Below are 19469 nucleotides of genomic sequence, written 5' to 3' on the forward strand. Positions count from 1 at the left end.
TGACAGTACAGTACAGTCGTGGGGTCTTTTGCTTTGAGTGTGTAGGGACCGCTAGCTGATTAACTGTGAAGTAAAAAAAAAAAGAGAGAGAAAGTATCTTTAATTTCACAACGTGTGGTAATGCCACAAGCTGAAGTAAACTCCAAGCTGAAATGTTTACTTGTAGATAGTAAACGGCTGTCGCTTTTATTCTGACTGTCGGGTCGAGAGTGCTGTTGTGGAGCAGGGCTGCTTAGCAGCAGCCAGTCAACATGGACACCGCGGAGGAAGGTAGCTAATGTTGAAACTTAAATTAGACAACCGTGCGAGGTAACCTGTTATACCATTTATATTAACGTCACATACGTCGTAGTCTGAGCCAGCCCTGAGCGGCAAGGGCAAAGCTGACGTCCTCCGAAACGACGGCGGCGGCTGACTAAAATAAACCGTTAGTGGTAGCTCGGCAGCTAACGGGCAGTTAGCTTCCAGTTCTGCCGTGAGCTGTAAATACAGTCGGCGGCGCCGCATCGATTAGTAGTTGTTTGTGTTCAGAAAACATGGCACGGTCCACGCGAGAACTGTGGCGGCAGCGTCTGAATTGGTCGAGGGGTGGGTGGAGAGGAGAGGGGAGAGCGGGGGGCACCTTTTTGTTTAATGTTTAACAACTATGTTGATGCAAACCGACGTTATGTCCGGTGAATCCGGCCGTTTTCGGACCGTCACACACACAGCGACATGTTGACACACCGTTAGTGCACCCCTGCCTGCTGACCGGCCCGCTTTACGTAACGAACTCATATCACCTTGACGTTAATGACGTGAATGTCTTCATCTTATTGTGCAAGATGGCTGTTGTTATTGTTATTGTTATTGTATTTTTTACAACTTCGGGGTTGTCCCTCACTCTTTTTTTTTTTTTTCTTGTACGGGTATCTTGTTTATGCACTTTGGGGGTATCCTCAACGCTACCCTGATGTATGGCAAGACGATTTGTCATTTAATGATTTGACAGAAGTATCCACAATTCACTTGTTCCTACTTAACATAAACATTTTAGCTGTCCACAGTGCCTCCTGTCCACAATCAACAAATGAAGCTGAATAATAATAATAGGTAAAAACTAGTGAATGAATTTGGGGTAATCACTAGCAACAAATATCTAAACTAACAAACAAAAAAATGGGGTGCCATTTTAAAATAAAACAGGTGAATTGATTGTGGATAGGAATAAAGCTCCCCTGGAATGTTGTGGGTTTTTTTTTAACTTAAAAAGTTTAATTATTGATATCTGCAGTGCATACCAAGTCTGGCAATTAAATGTTTAAATGGTCGTTTGGACTTTTAAAAGTTTTTTTTTTCAATTTCTTAGTTTTTCCAACCATTGAAATTGGATGTTTTACTTGTAATAATGTTATTTAGGGTATGTTTGATCCAAATTGTGACTAAGAGGAAAGCGATTATTGATATTTAGAGGTGTAAATAAGAATAAAAGTGTTGCGTCAGCCTGCCGTATGCTGCTGCTGCTGCATCACTGGCTAATTATAGTCCTTTTATTTTGGCCATTCAGATATACAGGTAATCCAGGGATTACAGTTTGTCCTTAACGCCTTGTCCTTGTGCTCATGTTATCACAAATGTATCTCTCTTTTTAAATTGTGATGCTTTTGAAGACATTCTGCACAGAATCTCTGCTGAGCATATTTACGTTACGCAGTTCGTGTGAGTTGTCGATCAAGGGGAAAATGCATTAAGCGGTTCAAATATCTAATAATGTTGCTTTTTTAGAATCTTAATAACTGGTGTGTTTTTATGTCCTCCTTACACAGCAGATATCTGTCGAGTGTGTCGGTCAGAGGGGACCCAGGAAAAGCCGCTCTATCATCCCTGTGTTTGTACCGGCAGCATCAAATTTATTCATCAAGAATGGTATGACAGTCAAATAATTATGGGTTTCCTTTATTAGTTTCTAAAGCTCCTAATGTTAAATGTAAATGTTCATAAATAAGTAATTACACAAACTTCTCATTAATAGAAGAAAGCCCTTATGATTAGGAATAATTATGTGATTTGGCTTTAAACCAGAAGGGAGTTCCCCTAAGGACAGGAAGAGTAAACTCACCATGTTTTCTTTTGTTTTCACAGCTTACTGCAGTGGCTAAAACACAGTAGAAAAGAATACTGTGAATTATGCAAACACAGGTTTGCTTTTACGCCAAGTAAGTCGCCCGTTCTCTAACAAACAATTTCAGGACTCCAACGTCGCGTTGGATCGTTCATCTCCTCCCAAGTGAGCGGTTACATCTATTTGTTTTTTGTTTTTTCTTTCCCCCCAGTTTACTCCCCAGACATGCCGTCACGCCTGCCTGTCCAAGATATCTTTGCAGGGCTGGTTACCAGTATCGGGACAGCCATCAGATACTGGTTCCACTACACACTGGTGGCCTTCGCGTGGCTTGGCGTCGTGCCTCTGACAGCATGTAAGTCACACCTGTGAGGTGGACGGATTGTCTCGGCAAAGGAGAAGGGCTCGCTGACACGGGGGTTTGCACACGTTCAGGAACAATGTTTGAGAGAGACAGGAAGAGTTTTAGGTCTTTGAATTCAGCTCGTGAAAACTGAAAGCAAAACTAAAAGTGTTGCATTTATATTTCTGCTCAGTGTATGTAAATAATAGGGGGAAATTAGTTTTAAAAAGCAGCCATCTTAACGTTTTAGAGGCTGTAAAAAGCACTTTTTTGTCAGTGGTTTTCAAAAGTTTAATCACTTATACCCTCACATCTCTAACCTTCCTCTTAACACTTATCAGTTTCTTCAAGATTTGAAAAAAACAACAACTCCAAAAAAGCAATTTTTTATGCCTAAAATGATCCATTTTAAAATTTAAACGGATGGATTATTTAAGCTTCCACTCTGACGATCGGTGAAACACTAAAGCTGGATTCACAGATATTCGTTGTGGAAATGGCTGGCGGAGGTTGCGCCTTTTGTTTGGACCGTAGCTGCAGTTACTCACACAGTTTTAGTAGTTGTCGCCGAAAGTACCAGAGCTATTTAACTAGCGGCCCGGGGGCCACATCTGACCAGCAGGTGAGCTCAGCCCGAACCCACCGATGAGTTCATTTAAAGTGAAAATAGATTTTAAATCAAAAACAAACAAAAATAAATAAATAGATAAATCTGTGAGAGAAACATGAAATGACAGAGCGTTGATCCTGTTATATAAATAATCTCTGATAGGACTGTACAGCTCAGTTAATTTAAAATAAAACTAGGTTTGAAATCGAAGAGAAATCGACATAATGATAATAGCTGCTGGCTTCCAGTAACTGTGCTCCCCTGAGCGTTTTAGTTGAATAGCCCTGCATCAGACTATAACTCCCAGCTGGGGCCTGACATGCAGTCATGGAAATCCATTCAATGCCATTCAGACATGCAGCTATTAGGAAACATTTAAGAATCTATAAATCATTTTATACCTAGTTTGATCTTTTGGGCTTTTTTACCAAGAGCAGGTTTTCTGGAATACTTTACTAGCACTCTTGGCAGTTGTAGAAATATTAGCTGAGTTTGTTTTCAGTAAATGCTTTTTTTTCTGAAGGTTTCCTTTTCTTTTAGTTTAGAACAATGTGCAATAAAACGTAGAAAAAAAGGATTTGGTGGTCTGTTATTAACGCCACTTGTCTTTTGTTTGTGCTTTCCTAACAGGTCGCATCTACAAGTGTTTATTTACCGGCTCTGTGAGCTCTCTTCTTACCCTGCCATTAGATATGCTTTCAACGTAAGTCTCTTGGCTTCGGGTTTTGTCTCTCTGAGTTTTGGAGTTGTACACATCTTTGTGCGCTCTTGTGGTTTTTTTTTGATGCCTTGCACGCCAGAGATGTTGACCTTGTGGATCCCAGCCTTTTTTCTGACCTGAAGCACTTTCAGAAAAAAAAAACAGTTTTAACTGACATCAGGACAGCAGGATATGTTTACTGATGTCTCTGTAAAATTACAAGTAAACATAGTACACTGTACTATACTCTACTCCCTGAATAAGTCATCAGGAATACTTGTGTTTGCAGCTCTGTCAGATAAACTTGAATACTATTTCAGTAAGGCCACCCATCATGTTTCAGTTGTGTTCATTTACATTGATTACAAACTGTTCATACCCAATGTTTGATTCAGGGCACAATAATCCTTCATACTTTGAGCCTTAGCTAGTCCAGCTCCTACAGTCTGGACTGTTGTGGACATTATCTCGTTATGGTATTTTGAGTGATCAGAAAAGGTCTGACGTCAAACATCAAAATGTCTCAACTTTCGCAGGCAGAACCTGCTTGCCGACTGCCTCCAGGGCTGTTTTGTGGTCACGTGCACACTGTGTGCCTTCATCAGTCTGGTGTGGCTCCGAGAGCAGATTGTCCACGGTGGAGCCCCGCAGTGGTTAGAGCAGAATCAACCCCCTCTGGTTCCCAACCAGCCCGACGGCCCCGCGCGAGCTAATGAGGTGAGCTCGGTTCGTGCTGAAGTCGCGCAGGATTCTTGTTTTCTATTTTTGTCTTCCCCAACACACATCCACTGATATATCATGTCTGCCTAATATCGTGTAGAGCCTACAGAGCAGGGGTGGGCAACCCTGGTCCTGGAGGGCCACTAACCTGCAGGTTTTACTTGTTTCTCTGCTCCAACACACCTGATTTGAATCAATGGGTGATTAACAGGCTTCTGCAGAACAAGAAGAGGTGATTTAACCACTGAATCAGGTGTGTTGGAGCAGAGAAACATGTAAAACATGCAGGATAGAGGCATTCGAGGACCAGGGTTGCCTACTCCTGCTCTAAAGCTACCTTTTAGTTTCCTTGTTGACATTTTGCTCAGATTAAGTTTGAATAAAATACTTTTTTAATGCGGATAGACATAATTACCGATATATGTTTGCTGCTCACATTTGCATTGGCCACCATTCCTGCTCAGGGAAAACAATGTGCTTGCCAGGTGTCCAGTTCCAGTGATCTGCCTTTGTATATAAATAACCAAAAGATGTAAAACGATGCTCGCCAGAAAATGTCTAAGCTCTGCTGTCATTACCGGGATGCAGAGTACAGTTAAAGAGCAGATTTATCTGAACGAAATGATGAAACGCTTGATCTGTTTTCGTTTTGTCGGAGGAATGAAATAAAAGCTTGCCAAATTGTAGAGTGTGGTGTAGTGAGCAAGTATAAAGTCAAATAGTACCAGGTTTAACTGTTAATAGACGGTAACTCGTCTGGTTTTCTTGTTCCTCGGCTCTGCAGGATGCGGGTGCTAATGCTGCAGCCAACGCTCAGGCGGCCGCGGAAGCTGCAGGCGCCCCCGCTGAGGCTGGACCCAACGAGCAGGGCCTGGGAAACCAGCGCAGAGATGAAGGCGAACTGGACGACGACGACGGAGACGATGACGACGACGGCGACGGCGAGGAGGATGAAGAAGGAGAGGAGGAGGAAGGCAGGGAAGAGGATGCCGCTGATGCCAATAATGGAGGACAAGGTAAACACTCTGAGCCGTTTCAGAATAACTCTGATCATAAGAGTTACATTCTTTATATTTTTTTTGTTATGAGCCAAAATGGATCCAATCAAATCAAGACGGTTTTTAAGATTTAATGTAGACAAATGTAACCTGAACAGTTTGCAGACATTTGCAACCACAGACCTTGCATCTTTCTGGGTCTGTTGTTTCCACTTTTAATGTGTATTTCTGATTTTCAGAAGATTTGAACTGGAATGCCCTGGAGTGGGACAGAGCAGCAGAGGAACTGACCTGGGAAAGGGTGAGAGTCTTAAGTTGCTAGTTTTCTATCAACCGTATGATGCTTTAGAGTGATAAAATCAGGGTGATATACATTTCATTTAGAAATATACATTCAGACTGAAAGCCTTTTTAACAGAAAGTGTCCATCTCTGTGTGCTGTGCATACATCACACTCTGGATTAAACTGTTTTGTGTTACCGTATTATTTTCAGATCTTAAGTGGTAATTTCACTTTTGTATTTAATGTATGTCTCAGATGCTGGGTCTCGATGGATCCCTAGTTTTCTTGGTAAGTATACAACTCTCTCTCTCTCACACTGTTGTTGCAGCTAAGAACCGAACAGGCAGACGGTACAGGGGAAGATGTGTGATAGACTTGGTGTGTTTCTTTTCTAGGAGCATGTCTTCTGGGTGGTATCTCTTAACACACTCTTCATCCTGGTGTTTGGTGAGACTTTACATGAAGTTATTATTTTTGACAACGTTTTGATGCTTTCAGTATTTGAATTGAGACGCTCTGCAGCAAAGCAGACAGTATTGTCTTGTTTGCCTTTTCCACTCTAAAAGCTCTGACCTATTTCCCTCCAGCTTTTTGCCCATATCACATCGGACATTTCTCAGTTGTTGGACTGGGCTTTGAAGACTACGTAAGTTTACTAGAATACACAAGGAGAAACTATCAGATTGTATTCAGGTATGTCCTGGATTGATGGAACGTGTTAACGTTGCTTTTCCTGGCTGCAGATCAAAGCGTCGCATTTCGACGGCCTCATCACAACAATCCTGGGATATATTCTCCTGGCTGGAGCGCTTGTTGTCTGCCATGTATCCTCCACACATTGCAAATTGCTTTTTGCTGGAGATGATTGGCACAGTGTCTCTGCTGTGTGCTTGTTGAATGAGTTTTATTAGATTTCGATTGCCCTATTATATCAAAATCTTTATAGTACTTGTGTAAAATACTACTTGTTAAAAAGAGATCATCATTCTGTCTTGTACTTTTCATCAAAAATGAAGATCGGACTTTCCTTAACTGTGCCTCCTGTAGGCGTTGGCTTCATTAGTGAAGTTCCAGCGGTGCCGTCGCCTTCTAGGTGTCTGCTACATTGTTGTCAAGGTAAACTACTCTGCACTCACTCTTATTTGTGTTTGGTTTGTTTATAAAACAGGAATAACTGTCTCTGTCGTCAGCATGTTTACTAGAAAACAGCAACTTCATTGCAAGACTTGTTGTGTCGTTATGTCTCAGGTGTCCCTGTTGGTTGTCATGGAAATAGGCTTGTTCCCGCTCATATGCGGTTGGTGGCTGGACATTTGTTCCCTGGTAAGACAAAGGTGCAGAGTGCACACGTCTGAGTTTGCTGTTGTTGCTTGAGAAAAAAAAAAAAAAAGCTAGATTAATCAACAAGTAGGAACAAAAAAAATTAAGGTTTTCCACTGATGACACCAGTTTTTTAGTGCTTCTATGAAAGCACCTGTCCTTTTAATTTATTGCAGGAAATGTTTGACGCGACCCTAAAGGACAGGGAGCAGAGTTTTGACTCGGCTCCTGGCACCACCATGTTCCTTCACTGGCTGATTGGCATGGTCTACGTGTTTTACTTCGCTTCCTTCATCCTGCTGCTCCGAGAGGTAAACCAAGAACATCGTCAGGTCACAAGTGTGTGCCGCGACAGATAAAAAACTTATGAAACGAGTTGTTCAGAATCTTCAGCTTATCATGTATTCTGTGAGCAGGTTCTTCGACCAGGCGTTCTGTGGTTTTTGAGGAACCTGAACGATCCAGACTTTAATCCAGTGCAGGAGATGATCCACCTTCCTATCTACCGACACCTCAGGAGGTTTATACTCTCAGTGGTGAGTCAAAACGTCTCCCATTTAAAAAATAAATAAATGAAAACAATCCCAACTTACATAGCTTTACAACCTCAAGATATATATTTTTATTTTAAGTTTAAATATAAAAAATAGCAATTACAGATAGAAAATAATTTAATGCTTAAACAACTTTTACATCAAATCAAGGACATAATATGTACTTTTAAAAACCAGATGCTATTTGTACTGGAAACAAGTGTGCCCAGGGTCACCTGAAGGCATCCAGTAACAGAATTTAGCTCTCAAAGAAGCTATGAACATTAAAAAAAAGCATCTGCACAAAAACATCAGTCTTCTATATGTGCAGTTTATTTTTTTCTCATGTAACTACATTAATATTTGGTTGATGTCTTACATAAAAAATATGCTGTCAGCCTAATGGTTTCAGCATTTATTTTCATAAAAAATTAATGTACATTTAGCTAAATGTACATATTTTTTTTCAAAAACTTAAATTTTAAGCTCTTTATGGCTAAATATGTTTGACATTTGGTTAAACTTCACATGTAATTTATTATTTCGGTGTTAAGATTTTCAACATGTTAACTAATAGTTATTGACATGGTTATTTGTGTGTGTGTGTGTGTGTGTGTGTGCATTTCCAGGTGGTCTTTGGCTCAATAGTTCTGCTGATGCTTTGGCTTCCAATCAGGATTATTAAACTGCTCTTCCCAACCTTCCTCCCCTACAACGTCATGCTTTACAGGTACAAAAAAAAATAAAAATCAGTGTTTAGTCCGGTAGCTGAAAACGATACAGATTAATCTCTGTTTATGCGAAGCAAAGCAGCCAGTATTTGCAGTAGTGCTAATAAGACGAAGTGAACGTGAGTCTTGTTTGTTGCAGCGACGCCCCTGTCAGTGAGCTGTCGCTGGAGCTGCTGCTGCTCCAGGTGGTTCTGCCGGCGTTGTTGGAGCAGGGCCACACTCGTCAGTGGCTGAAACGCCTCGTCCACGCCTGGACATTCACGGCTGGATATGTGCTGTAGGTCTAAGACGCACATACACATACACAGGCACACACGTAAATTTAACAGGGTATTATGCGCCATGTTGGTTATCCTTATTCTCTTGTCTCGTTAATGTGTTAGTTGATATATATATATATATAAAGTGGCAAAGTAATTCCTTTCCTTCAGTGATCTTCACTCATACCTTTTGGGGGACCATGAAGAGGATGAAAACCAGCCAAACAACCTTCCCGGTCACCTTAACAACAATCAGATTCCTGGCCTCGGGGAGGGTCTTCACGCTGCCCACCAAGCCATTCTGCAGCAGGGTGGACCCGTGGGTTTCCAGCCGTACCACCGGCCCCCCAACTTCCCCCTCAAGGTGCTTCGAACTGAGAATCAGAGCTGAAGTGCTGTAAATAATCACACTAAATCTCAATGGTAATTGTAATTTTGTATGAATTCCTATTCAGATCGTTCTGCTGGTGGTCTTCATGTGTGTAACTCTGTTACTAGCGAGTTTGATCTGTCTTACCCTGCCAGGTAAGCTATGAGCTAATGCCACCTGCTTGTGAGTTTTCACCTCCTGTGGTTGCGGTCCGTCCTCGGCATGCCCACCTCTCCGTTTTCTCCTTTTTGTTCTCCTCCTCAGTGTGCGTGGGCCGGTGGATGATGTCTCTCTGGATGGGCAGTGTGATGGTCCACGAGCTGTACACAGCAGCCAGCGGTCTGTACGTGTGCTGGCTGTGCATTCGAGCTGCCACGGTGCTGCTGTCCTGGATGCCACAGGGAAGGACGGTCATCATGGTCAAAGTCCACGAGTGGACGCTCATGGTAACGTTGACATCTCTCTGCCGGCATTGTTCCCAGCGACACTATTATACGGTTCTCTTTATGTCGTGAAGCTGTACAGTAATTTGGAACTGCGGTGCTTGTCTGTGATGATGCTGTGAGCGCAGATCTTCAAGACCATTGTGGTGGCCATGATGTTAGCCGGAGTGATTCCTCTGCTGCTGGGGCTGCTGTTCGAACTGGTCATTGTTGCTCCTCTCAGAGTCCCACTCGACCAGACTCCTCTCTTCTACCCCTGGCAGGTACGTGTGAATATCCAAGACTACATAATGAGACAATTGTTGTAATTTGATTTTAATTACTAATCATTATTAAAAGCCTTTGTTTCTTTGTTGTTTTTTTTATCACTTCTGGAGCAGAATGGAAACAGATTTTCTTGACTGCAGAGTTGATTTTAGAAATAAGAAGAGTAAAAAACTGCTAAATCCAAAAAATAGGGAGCAGATTTAGATTTTTATGTCTGACTGACTGAAGACTGCAAGTTTGATTTTGTATATGTATGAAGTATAATATTTATGTATTTTCTCCAATGGAAAATTCAGCTGTATGATAAAACGTTAACTAGGGCGCAGGTTAAAATAACTTTTTTTATATTTTTAAATAAAATGCATATACAGCTTAAATTACTTCTATAAAGTATGGCAAAGGTATATTTTGTTGTTGCCTTACAGTCTGCTGAGTTATTTGTAACTCAGAGAGAAGATTGTTTTCATAAAAATGAGCTTGTAATTGATTTTCTGCTTCACCGACTTTGAGGCTTTGTTTATTTTTTATCAGAGCTTCACGTATAATTATGAGTTATTAATCTGTGATTTCAAAGTTGGAACATTTTGCACTTTGTGATGGAGAAAGGCTGACTGGATGTGCTCGCTTTCTGCACATTTACGACTGAGTTCAAAGATTAGCACAAAATAAACAATTTTGGGGATTTGTGCTTTATTATTTCACAGTGTCTGTTGCAGTGACATGTTAGGTTGTCTTTATTTGTGTGTCTGTCTGTGTGTTTTTATGACCGTTGCTTTTTTTATGTGTTGCAGGACTGGGCCTTGGGTGTCCTTCATGCCAAAATCATTGCTGCCATAACCCTAATGGGCCCTCAGTGGTGGCTGAAAACAGTCATTGAACAGGTCAGTGTTACATTCGCCCATCAGGGCACAATTAGACTATCGATGACTGAATACATCGTTGGAGATGTTAGAACCTGTAAGAATCTGTCGTTAATGCAGCCACATGCAGTGAAACTGGCTGCTTTAGATTGGAAAGTCCTTCCTCAAAAACCACAAAAATGCATATTCTTTATAGAATTGTATTTGTTTTCATTATGAAGGACAAACATATTCAACAGGCCTTGAAAGGAAGTTGGAATCAGTCTGTGTTTCCTGCAGGTGTATGCTAACGGCATCAGAAACATCGATCTCCATTTTATCATCCGGAGGCTGGCCGCCCCAGTCATCTGTGTCCTGTTGTTGTCTCTCTGTGTGCCCTGCACCATCTCTAAAGGCATTACACCGCTGATGGGTGAGTCGCTCTGAATTCCACATTTATTATCCTGTATACTTCTACCATTCCAATACAAAAGTTGGTTTTCAAGTTAGAGGGAAAAAGGATCAGTAATTTCTGTTTTTCATTCCATCCCTTTTACTCTTCTTCGTGAATGGAATCAAAGATGGCTTAATATAGAATAACACCTCTGTTTTTATTCTTTTGGTTCCTAAATTCAAATACTCTGGTAATATACAGTCATTTACTGAGTCGATCAAAATGCATTTTGTTTGACTTGGCTAATAACAAACTGCTTTCTGATTGGATTATTTCACTCACGGCTCCTAAATATGAAATATTTAGTTTCATGTGCAAGTTTTTTTGGCTGGTGTTGACAGTGGACTCACTGGTATATTTCATGTGCATCCACTATAGAGAAAGCAAAATGTCTACACACAAAACCTACGTTTGAGAGCAAAATAATTATTGTACGCTAAAAAGACTCCTAACTGCCTTTACAACTAGACTATGACTGATCTAATTTAATGCATCTCTTAAAGTTGTACTTTTGAGTTGGGTGCCATGTTTCATGCAGTTATTGTTAATTAACTCTCAGTGGCCCTAGATGAAAGGACTAGTTAGCTAAAGTGCTGACAAGTGTAAACCTAATAATAGCCCTCTAGTACATTCAGCACGTGTTTAAAAGTGTTAATGAGAGCAGCGCATGTTTACATGTGTACGTGTTGCTTGCTTTGCTTTCGCTGAGTCTGAATTGCTCGCCTAGTGCTGAGCAGTCATGTCTTTTTGACTATTTACGTTTGGTTGATGCCTTTTTGAGTACAGTAAATGATGAAGTTCTGTGTTGAACCAGCTACACACAACACCTGTAAATGGCTCTACCTGTCTTTGTTTATCAACACCGTGTCAGCGTTGAGAAGTGTGCCGGTGTGCGGCACACACAGACCTATTTGTAGCCTGCGGTTGCCAGGCAGACACGTTTCCATTACCTGGTTAGGAGCAAATAGGATGGGTTACGTGGTGTTGGAGTAATGTTAGTTGTTGTATCTAAAAAAAGACTGACGGGGGGAAAAAAACAGCAACTGTGGAAATTGAAAAAGCCAAATGGAGAGTGCTTTTGTTTTTATTCTTTTCACTCATCTTATTTTATTCACATCTTTTAAATGCAAAGCAAAAAAAAAGAACTCAAATAATGCAGTTAGAAACCCAGTTGCCATATTTTCCACACTATAGGACGCACTGGATTATAAGACGCACTGTCAATGAATGGTCCATTTTCAAACTTTTGTCATTTTTAAGTGCGCCTTAAAGTCCAGAAAATTCGGTAATTCGGTAATGCTGTATTTAATATTCTTATCTCACCGCCTGCACTTCAACGCCAGTTTTTTTTTTTCTCCTCTCGTTCAACTCTTCGCAGGAGTGCAGGCAGAGATGCAGACCCTGGTGGAGAGGAGAATCTATCCGTTTCTGCTGATGGTGGTCATTCTGTTGGCCATACTGTCCTTTCAGATCCGACAGTTCAAACGCCTCTACGAACACATCAAAAACGACAAGTTAGTAGGCCCGAAAATCTTTTGTGCCAACTTGAACGTGCAGGCAGCGGGATCGTTGTCTGTTCAGGGAGACTTGAGTCGGGTTTGTGGGTGTGAGAAAAGGGGTTTTGATGTATGTCATCAGTAAAGGTCTTTGCTCTTCTGCATGCCGTGCAAGAGTGTGGAGAGCTGAATAAAAGAGGAAAACAAAACATTTTAGTTGAATTTGACATCTTCAGAGTAAAGTATTAGAAGCAGTTTAGTACTTGTATTTGTTTTAAAATATAGACTACATACTGATGACTTAGTTTCCTAATTCTCCGGCAGATACCTGGTTGGACAGCGGTTGGTAAACTACGAGCGGAAGACGAGCAGGAGTTCATCCACGTCTTACAGCAGCTCTTCATAGACCCCACGCTGCTGCTAGACGAGTGGAGCTGACTCACCAGGAGCCATCAGCAGCTCCTGTGGTGAACCTTTATTTTATTTTTTGCTTTTTCACCTCCTGACTGTCAACTTCAAACGCCACCCATAAACCTTTGACTGCGGCCTCGTCCTTTTATTCCCCAACATCTCTCCCACTCGCAGGCTGGGAGGGCACAAAGCCCTCTCGGAGGTTTCTGATGTGAAAATTGAGAAAAGAAATCTGAACGAAGTTCTTGACAAACTTGCGAAACTCTCAGCTCAACCGAAACTTGGCGGAACCACAAAACACGCTCGCTGTTCCTTCTGTTCAAAATGTCCGTTTGTAGCCTCCAACTCAGGTGTAGTTTTAAATTTTTGTTTGATTTTACAAACGTTTGGCTGAAAGTCATAATTTTTTTTTTTTTTTTTTACCTCAGATTGTGCTTCCCTTTCACTGTTTTACACATTTACACATTTCTAGAGCTGGGGGGGGGTTTGGACCTCAGTGGGCGTGCATCCATAGTCCTGTTGATTTTTCTCATCTGCTCTCTGGGATAAGGAAAAAAAAATTGATTGTATTTTATTTAGGTATGTATGATATGTTGCTGAAGTAGGCATGTCCTCCGAGCTAAATTATAGGGAAAATATTTTCTTGAAGACAATGTCAAGGACACTATTACTTCTCGAGGTATTGCTCTCTGAATTTTAACTGTCGTGTTATTTACAGACTGATGCGTTGCTTCCAAACTTTTCAAGACAAGGTCAATTTAACTGGTTACTAACCTCTGAAGGAAAAAAACAACAACAACAACCCAACATCACAGAGCTTAAAATGAATGCTGAAGCTACTGCCGACTGTAAAGCCTACTGTAAATGTTATTACCGTAAAGCCCAATTAAAACGATCAAGTGTCGTTTTCAGCCGCAGAAATCTACCACACAGGACGCGCAGCCGTTTTTAAATGCTGCAAGTATGAATTCAGCAAAGCATCATCATTGTAATGTTAGCCTTGTTTAAGAAATTACTAAAACGACTACTTAAAATGTTTGGCTGGTGATTTCTTGTCTGTGTGGTGTTAGAGTGACGGGCTCTCAGTCTCAAAGATAAATGAACCCGTGTCCATTCGGAGTGGGCGTAAGAATATTTAAACTTGACAGACAACCTCGGAACGCTCATGTTTAAAACGTTTGACAGGAAACACTACAAGGAGTTCAAACTAACAGTTCTGATTCACTTCCTTCAGCACATTTGTTAACAGATGCAGGAAAAAAGCTCCTTTCCCACTGCACCGTCACTGGCTGAGTACAGTCAGTCTCTGACACATCTAATTTCAACCTCAGTTTAGTTACTAGGCAGATTAAAGAAATATGCACTCATACACATGTAAACAGGCTTCCTCAAGAGGCTCTTCCAGACACGGTGAGCCCCAAACATTACCTTAAATGAACCGAGCGACTGCCTCTGACCTTCGGGTTGCCTCGGAAATAAAACGAGCCCTCAGCTCCACATTCGGCAGGAACAGAAATCGCAATCAGCTGCTCATCGGCCATGTTCCTCGTACACAGCCGGGGCCGCGTTTATATCCTCCAGCTGTCCTTCGCGTTCTGTTGTTTCCTTAGAGTAGACGTGCATGAAATGACCCGGTTTCATCATCGGTGAACCAAATGCAAATGCAGGATCGGCCGCAGGAATGTGACGCGGCCCGAAAATAATCCTCTGCATGACCGTTTGTTGTTTCTATTAAAGGCGTATTTATAAATGTACAATTGAAAAGAGAAGTCCAACATTCAGTGACGATATTTTATTTTTTATTTTTTAATTTGCCGTCGTGCCGAGTTTTCGATTTGAACATTTTGAGCTTGAATTCTCCCGAGGATCAATCATGGAACATTGACACCACTGTAGACGGTTTTACTGGTTTCCCTTCAAAGCAGCATTATCAACCAGCACCTCTTAAGCTCAGTAATTAGCGTTTTATATTCATTTTTAGAGGGTTTTAACACAAGCACAGGGTAACTGTATGTATTACAGTTGGCAATTTTCAGTTTTACAGGAAGTCTCTTAAATAATGCACGTGTGGAAGCGTGTGTTTGAAAGGTCAAGAAAAATGCTCAACCTTCTCATCATGTTTCACTTTCTTCAGGTTCTTCTGTTCCCCAAATCACTCTGTATGTCCGTGTGTTTCTGGCTCACGTCCTAACAGTCCTAACAGGTGAGCAGGTTCTCCTGCTGTGCTCTGCTACAAGTTTTTTTATTATTTTGATTTATTACAGAGAAAAAAATGCACAAGTTTTTTTTTTGTTTTAAATTCCAACACAAGCTCCAGTTATCCTTTCAGTCCCTCTTGCTGCCAGTGAGAGTCACTCCCAGCTGTGACGTCAATGTTCATTAGTTTTACGGCTCAGTAACGGTCATTTAGCATTAAAGGTGTGTATTCATTCACATGTTTTATTGTGTCGCACTTTATACCACAGCTGCAGTCATTTCAGACTCTGTTGTAATACAATCAGCTGAATGTGTGTGTGTGTGTGTGTTGCTCCCACTGAAGATGGGAGACCTCAGTGATGGCGACTCTGTAAAACTGACTTAACTTAAACTACGAGACGAGTTTTGCATTTGTTTCTCATACTGTGTTTTTACATTTTAGTTGTTTTTTTGTTTTGTTTTGTTTTGGTTTTTTTTTTTGCTACAGCTTATGAATTCACTTCACCTTTAGAGCTGACAGCTGTAGCACCGCTGCTGTGTGGAATGCTCGCATTGTATTCGTACATCTAGAAGAAAGATGCTGTAAAAGTGACCTTTTAAGTACCCTGGGACTGAACTGGACACGTTGAATTTTAATTGTTGAATTTCAATTTCTTAAAGCAAATTATTTCTATTTTTTTACATGTGCATAAAAAGCAGTGGCATGTACTGTACCATGAAGGTAAACACTTTAAGTTCTATTCATTGTTGGTTCTGTCGTACAAACAATAAACAGTTGTTAAGATTCCTCAAGAGTTCCATTGTTGTTGTTTTTTGTCCAAAATAAGAGAATTCAATTCAAGTAAATGTCACTGATTGTCAGCTGTGGCCCCCATAATCATGACAGAGAAATCTCAATTTCCATAGGAGTGAGCTGGATAACAAAATCAAAAGAAAAAAAAAACAAATTCAGATTCATACCTCAATTAGACTGTATGATATTCAACAATATGTTCAGCTTGTTGGTGGCAAATTTGTGAATGTCAAGTGGATTTACTGTAGGCTGACTAAAAGACAACATATTTCAGAAGGATCACTTTCTCAGGCATACTTGGAAAATATTTTGTTGTTATTAGTTCTGTACAGATCGAAATGATGCATGCAGAAGATGACAAAAGCTGTCCAGTGCAAGTATCTAAGTGTTAATAGCAAGAATGGTGAAAGGGATTTTAGTCGAATGCAAATGTGAAATTTAAAACAAAGATCCATGCACAGGGATCAATGAGAAGAACAACCTTCACTCAGCATTTGCTTTAACCTTTTTTTTCTTTTTATTTAAAATATAATAAATAAAAAATCCCAACTTCAATCAAAATTGATTTTAAAGTCAAGTAAATAGGGGGATAGCCCTGTGTTTTTGCATTTTAAACACTAGTTAAAAGCAGAATTCTGCTGGTTTTGGCCATTAGGACTTAACTGGAAATGGGAAGTTGAAGCCACAAAAGACAAGTGCCCCCTAGTGGCTGGCATCTGTACTATGTTTCATTCCCTCCCCTCTGTGTAAACGAAGCGGGCGTTTTCCTAACTAAAGAATACGCTTCGGATAACTTATTTCATGTGTTGATCTTTGTTGATTCACATGGTTCTTACCTTGCAGCTGTACTGTTTGTTTAATTATGTTTTTTGTTGTCTTTTTATATGTTTTGTTTCTGTTAGTAATTTGAGCTTGTGATTGATGGTGTCCCAGCTTCTTATCGAGTCGGGAGGGTGCGTAGGTGAGACTATTGTTGTGAGAGTACAGCCCCACATCTCTTGTGTGCAGAATAAAACACAACATGTCAGCATCTAAAAAGATGAACATTTTGGCTTAAATCTTGGACAGTTGAAGTTATTGGAGTTGCTTTGTCCATCTTTATTTACAGTGATGGTTTTGCTTTAGAAAAGTATCCATAACACTGATGAAAAATGTATGTGTAACAGTTATTGGGCTGTATCAAGCATGGACTGCAGTTGTTACTGTATCAAAACCTTCAATATAAACTTTTGAATTGATATTACCTACACACCTGGGTGGCACAGCAGCATAGTGGTTAGAGCTATCACCTCCCAGCAAGAAGGTTGCAGGATCACATCCTGGCCTGAGGCCTTTATGGGTGGAGTTTGCACGTTCTCCCTGTGCTCATGTGGGTTTACTCTGGTTACTCCAGTTTCCTCCCACAGACCAAAAACATGCATGTTAGGTTAATTGGTTAACTTAAAATTTTCCTTAGGTGAGAGTGTGAATGGTTGTTTGACTCTATGTGTCCCTGTGATGGACTGGAGACCTGTCCAGGTTGTCCCCCGCCTCTCGCACTGTGACTGCTGGGGATAGGCACCAGCTCCCAAGACCCAGAATGGAAAATGGATGAATGGATGGATGGATTACCTACACAATATGTCTGCAGGAAACAACTTCTGTGCACTACAAGTTTCTGTAGTGGATAAAAATTGCTAGAAAATAGAATAGAAAATGCCTGACTCTGTATATAGTGAACAAGTGGACAATTTAAGCACGCTGAGGTTCAAAGAGCTATCTACGACATATAAGCTAGTAAATGCTTATAACTGTTCTACATAACCTCACATCAAAGGATCTGAGCTGTAGCTTTAACTCCTCCAAGTGTTCCTGAACTGCAGAGTTGAGCGTGTACAGTTCCTCGGTTCAGTAGAAAGGTGACCTAATGTCTTAGGAACGTTAAGACTGCTGCCTTCAGGAACACAGAAAGATTAACCTGCCCTTACTGCAATTAGTGGTTCATGGACTCCTTGAACACATCGCAGAGGAGATAAGTTAATGGTTAAGTTAATTGTAAAACCACAGTTTTACAATTAGTCCCTCATATTTTTCAGGAGCATATATACCTTGAGAAAAAGGAGGTCTCTTTTAAGTTTGCTGCTACATGTATGACAATGAGACATAGGCGCACCACAGTGCTCAGTATCAGCATGTCATCATTCAGTCAAACACACGTCTATGTATTTGGTTAATAACAGCTTAGCTCTGATATGGGATCATCTCTGGTGCTGCTGAAGAGTGCAGCTGCAGGAAACAGGATGTGGAGTTATTTCTGCCAAATCCAATTACCTTTCTGCTAATGCACAGTCTTAACAGTTAGTCGAAGCGCAGATTAGGAGCATATGCAGCTAAAACCAGATTTCCCACGTCGGGCTAAATCTGATTTTTCCAACCTGTTCTTCATTTTTCAGGAGCACAATGGGATCAACTTTTTACACGGCGATCCCATCATGCAGGGGGCGCCTGTGGCCTGTGCCTCCTCTAAGGAGCTCTGGAGAGATTAGCGGAGTGTCAGAAAGAGTTTCTTTCGAAGCTCTGCTGTAAAACCAGACCTTAGGCTTCACATGAGTGAAAAAGCAGCGTTTGTTCTTCCCATGAGAACATCTCACACCTGGATAGAACAATCATCTTACAATCTAATCTTTTTTTTTTAGGAATAACTTGGTTTCACATTGCACCAATTATTGATTTGGTGCCTGGAAACATGTCAGAAAGCTTTAGTCCCAATTTTATTAAAAAACTCCTTTCGATAAAGAAGTAAATACTGTTCTGGGGTAAATCATGCCAAAGGAGGCGTATGCTACAGCATCCCAAAGGTCATTTATTGACTACAACCCCCAAATGTCCAGACCACACCAATGAGAAATAATAGTTCTTGAAAAACTGGCCCAAATCTTTATTTCAAAAGAGTACTGCAGTAGAATAGATCATAAACATGGCAAATGTGTGTGCAAAGCACAAGGGGGGTATGATGTGTGAGGTGCTCAGAAGTGAAATAATGTGTATAGGATACTGTTTTTTTAGCTGTGCACACAAAAATAAGCTGTGATTGTCCAAAAAATGTCTGCACAAAATGTGTCCGCACAGCTCATTGGCACTCAGAATTCAGTAAAACTGCAAAATCTAAAAATTCACCTTTTTTTTCTTTCAATTTTGTGTTTCTAACTAGTCCTCAACAGTTTTGCCCAGTGAGCTGCTATTTCCTTAGCCTTACTTTATTCATGCTGAAGAGTGTTCTTGCCACATGGATGTGGTGGGACTGATCTGTAGAAACTTTTACATCAGTGACGAAGAGCTTTGAGATGCTGGTTCTTCATTACACGCAAAGACTGCTTGGGCTCAGTGTCAACCTCTTTTTAAAAAATGTTTTACCCCTCAACTTAAAAAAAAAAAAGAGTAAACACTATTAATTCAGAAGCATTAAATATTCTAAATCAAATTCATGTATTGCCTGGAAGCTTCAGATTCAGTCTGCTCCTTGAACTATACCCATCACTTATTCATGTCATGTTAACTTTCTAGTAAAACCTTCTGTAGCTGATGCAATTTGCCATCCACTTTGTTAATGCTGAGTCTTTAG

At 40.8% G+C, this 19469-nt stretch overlaps 1 protein-coding gene across 3 annotated transcripts; it reads left to right on the forward strand.

Moving 5' to 3' along the window:
- The first annotated feature begins 16 nt into the window (after nt 1-16).
- On the forward strand, nt 17-15867 carry LOC108238666 (E3 ubiquitin-protein ligase MARCHF6-like). Of its 3 annotated transcripts, none has more exons than XM_017420914.3 (26): nt 17-270; nt 1806-1905; nt 2122-2195; nt 2313-2456; nt 3685-3757; nt 4291-4471; nt 5259-5490; nt 5712-5773; nt 6011-6043; nt 6151-6202; nt 6343-6401; nt 6499-6579; nt 6803-6871; nt 7004-7078; nt 7252-7386; nt 7492-7611; nt 8238-8338; nt 8479-8616; nt 8771-8963; nt 9055-9124; nt 9234-9415; nt 9541-9675; nt 10471-10560; nt 10819-10951; nt 12351-12486; nt 12793-15867. In XM_017420914.3, exons 1-26 carry the CDS (start codon nt 252-254, stop codon nt 12872-12874), a joined length of 2769 nt encoding a protein of 922 aa, XP_017276403.1. In that variant the 5' UTR covers nt 17-251; the 3' UTR covers nt 12875-15867. The 3 variants fall into 3 exon arrangements, with proteins under 3 accessions (XP_017276403.1, XP_017276405.1, XP_017276404.1); XM_017420916.3 differs by having other exon boundaries at nt 5715-5773; XM_017420915.3 differs by having other exon boundaries at nt 1809-1905.
- The last annotated feature ends 3602 nt before the right edge of the window (nt 15868-19469 follow it).

This window comes from Kryptolebias marmoratus, linkage group LG20, assembly GCF_001649575.2.
Source record: "Kryptolebias marmoratus isolate JLee-2015 linkage group LG20, ASM164957v2, whole genome shotgun sequence".
Classification (NCBI taxonomy): domain Eukaryota; kingdom Metazoa; phylum Chordata; class Actinopteri; order Cyprinodontiformes; family Rivulidae; genus Kryptolebias; species Kryptolebias marmoratus.

Bases quoted from the DNA above. Each gene is read 5' to 3' on its own strand.
- LOC108238666 (XM_017420914.3), top strand. The intron at 7,387-7,491 runs GTAAACCAAGAA...TTCTGTGAGCAG, and splicing joins TCATCCTGCTGCTCCGAGAG to GTTCTTCGACCAGGCGTTCT. The intron at 8,617-8,770 runs GTAGGTCTAAGA...CCTTTCCTTCAG, and splicing joins TTCACGGCTGGATATGTGCT to TGATCTTCACTCATACCTTT.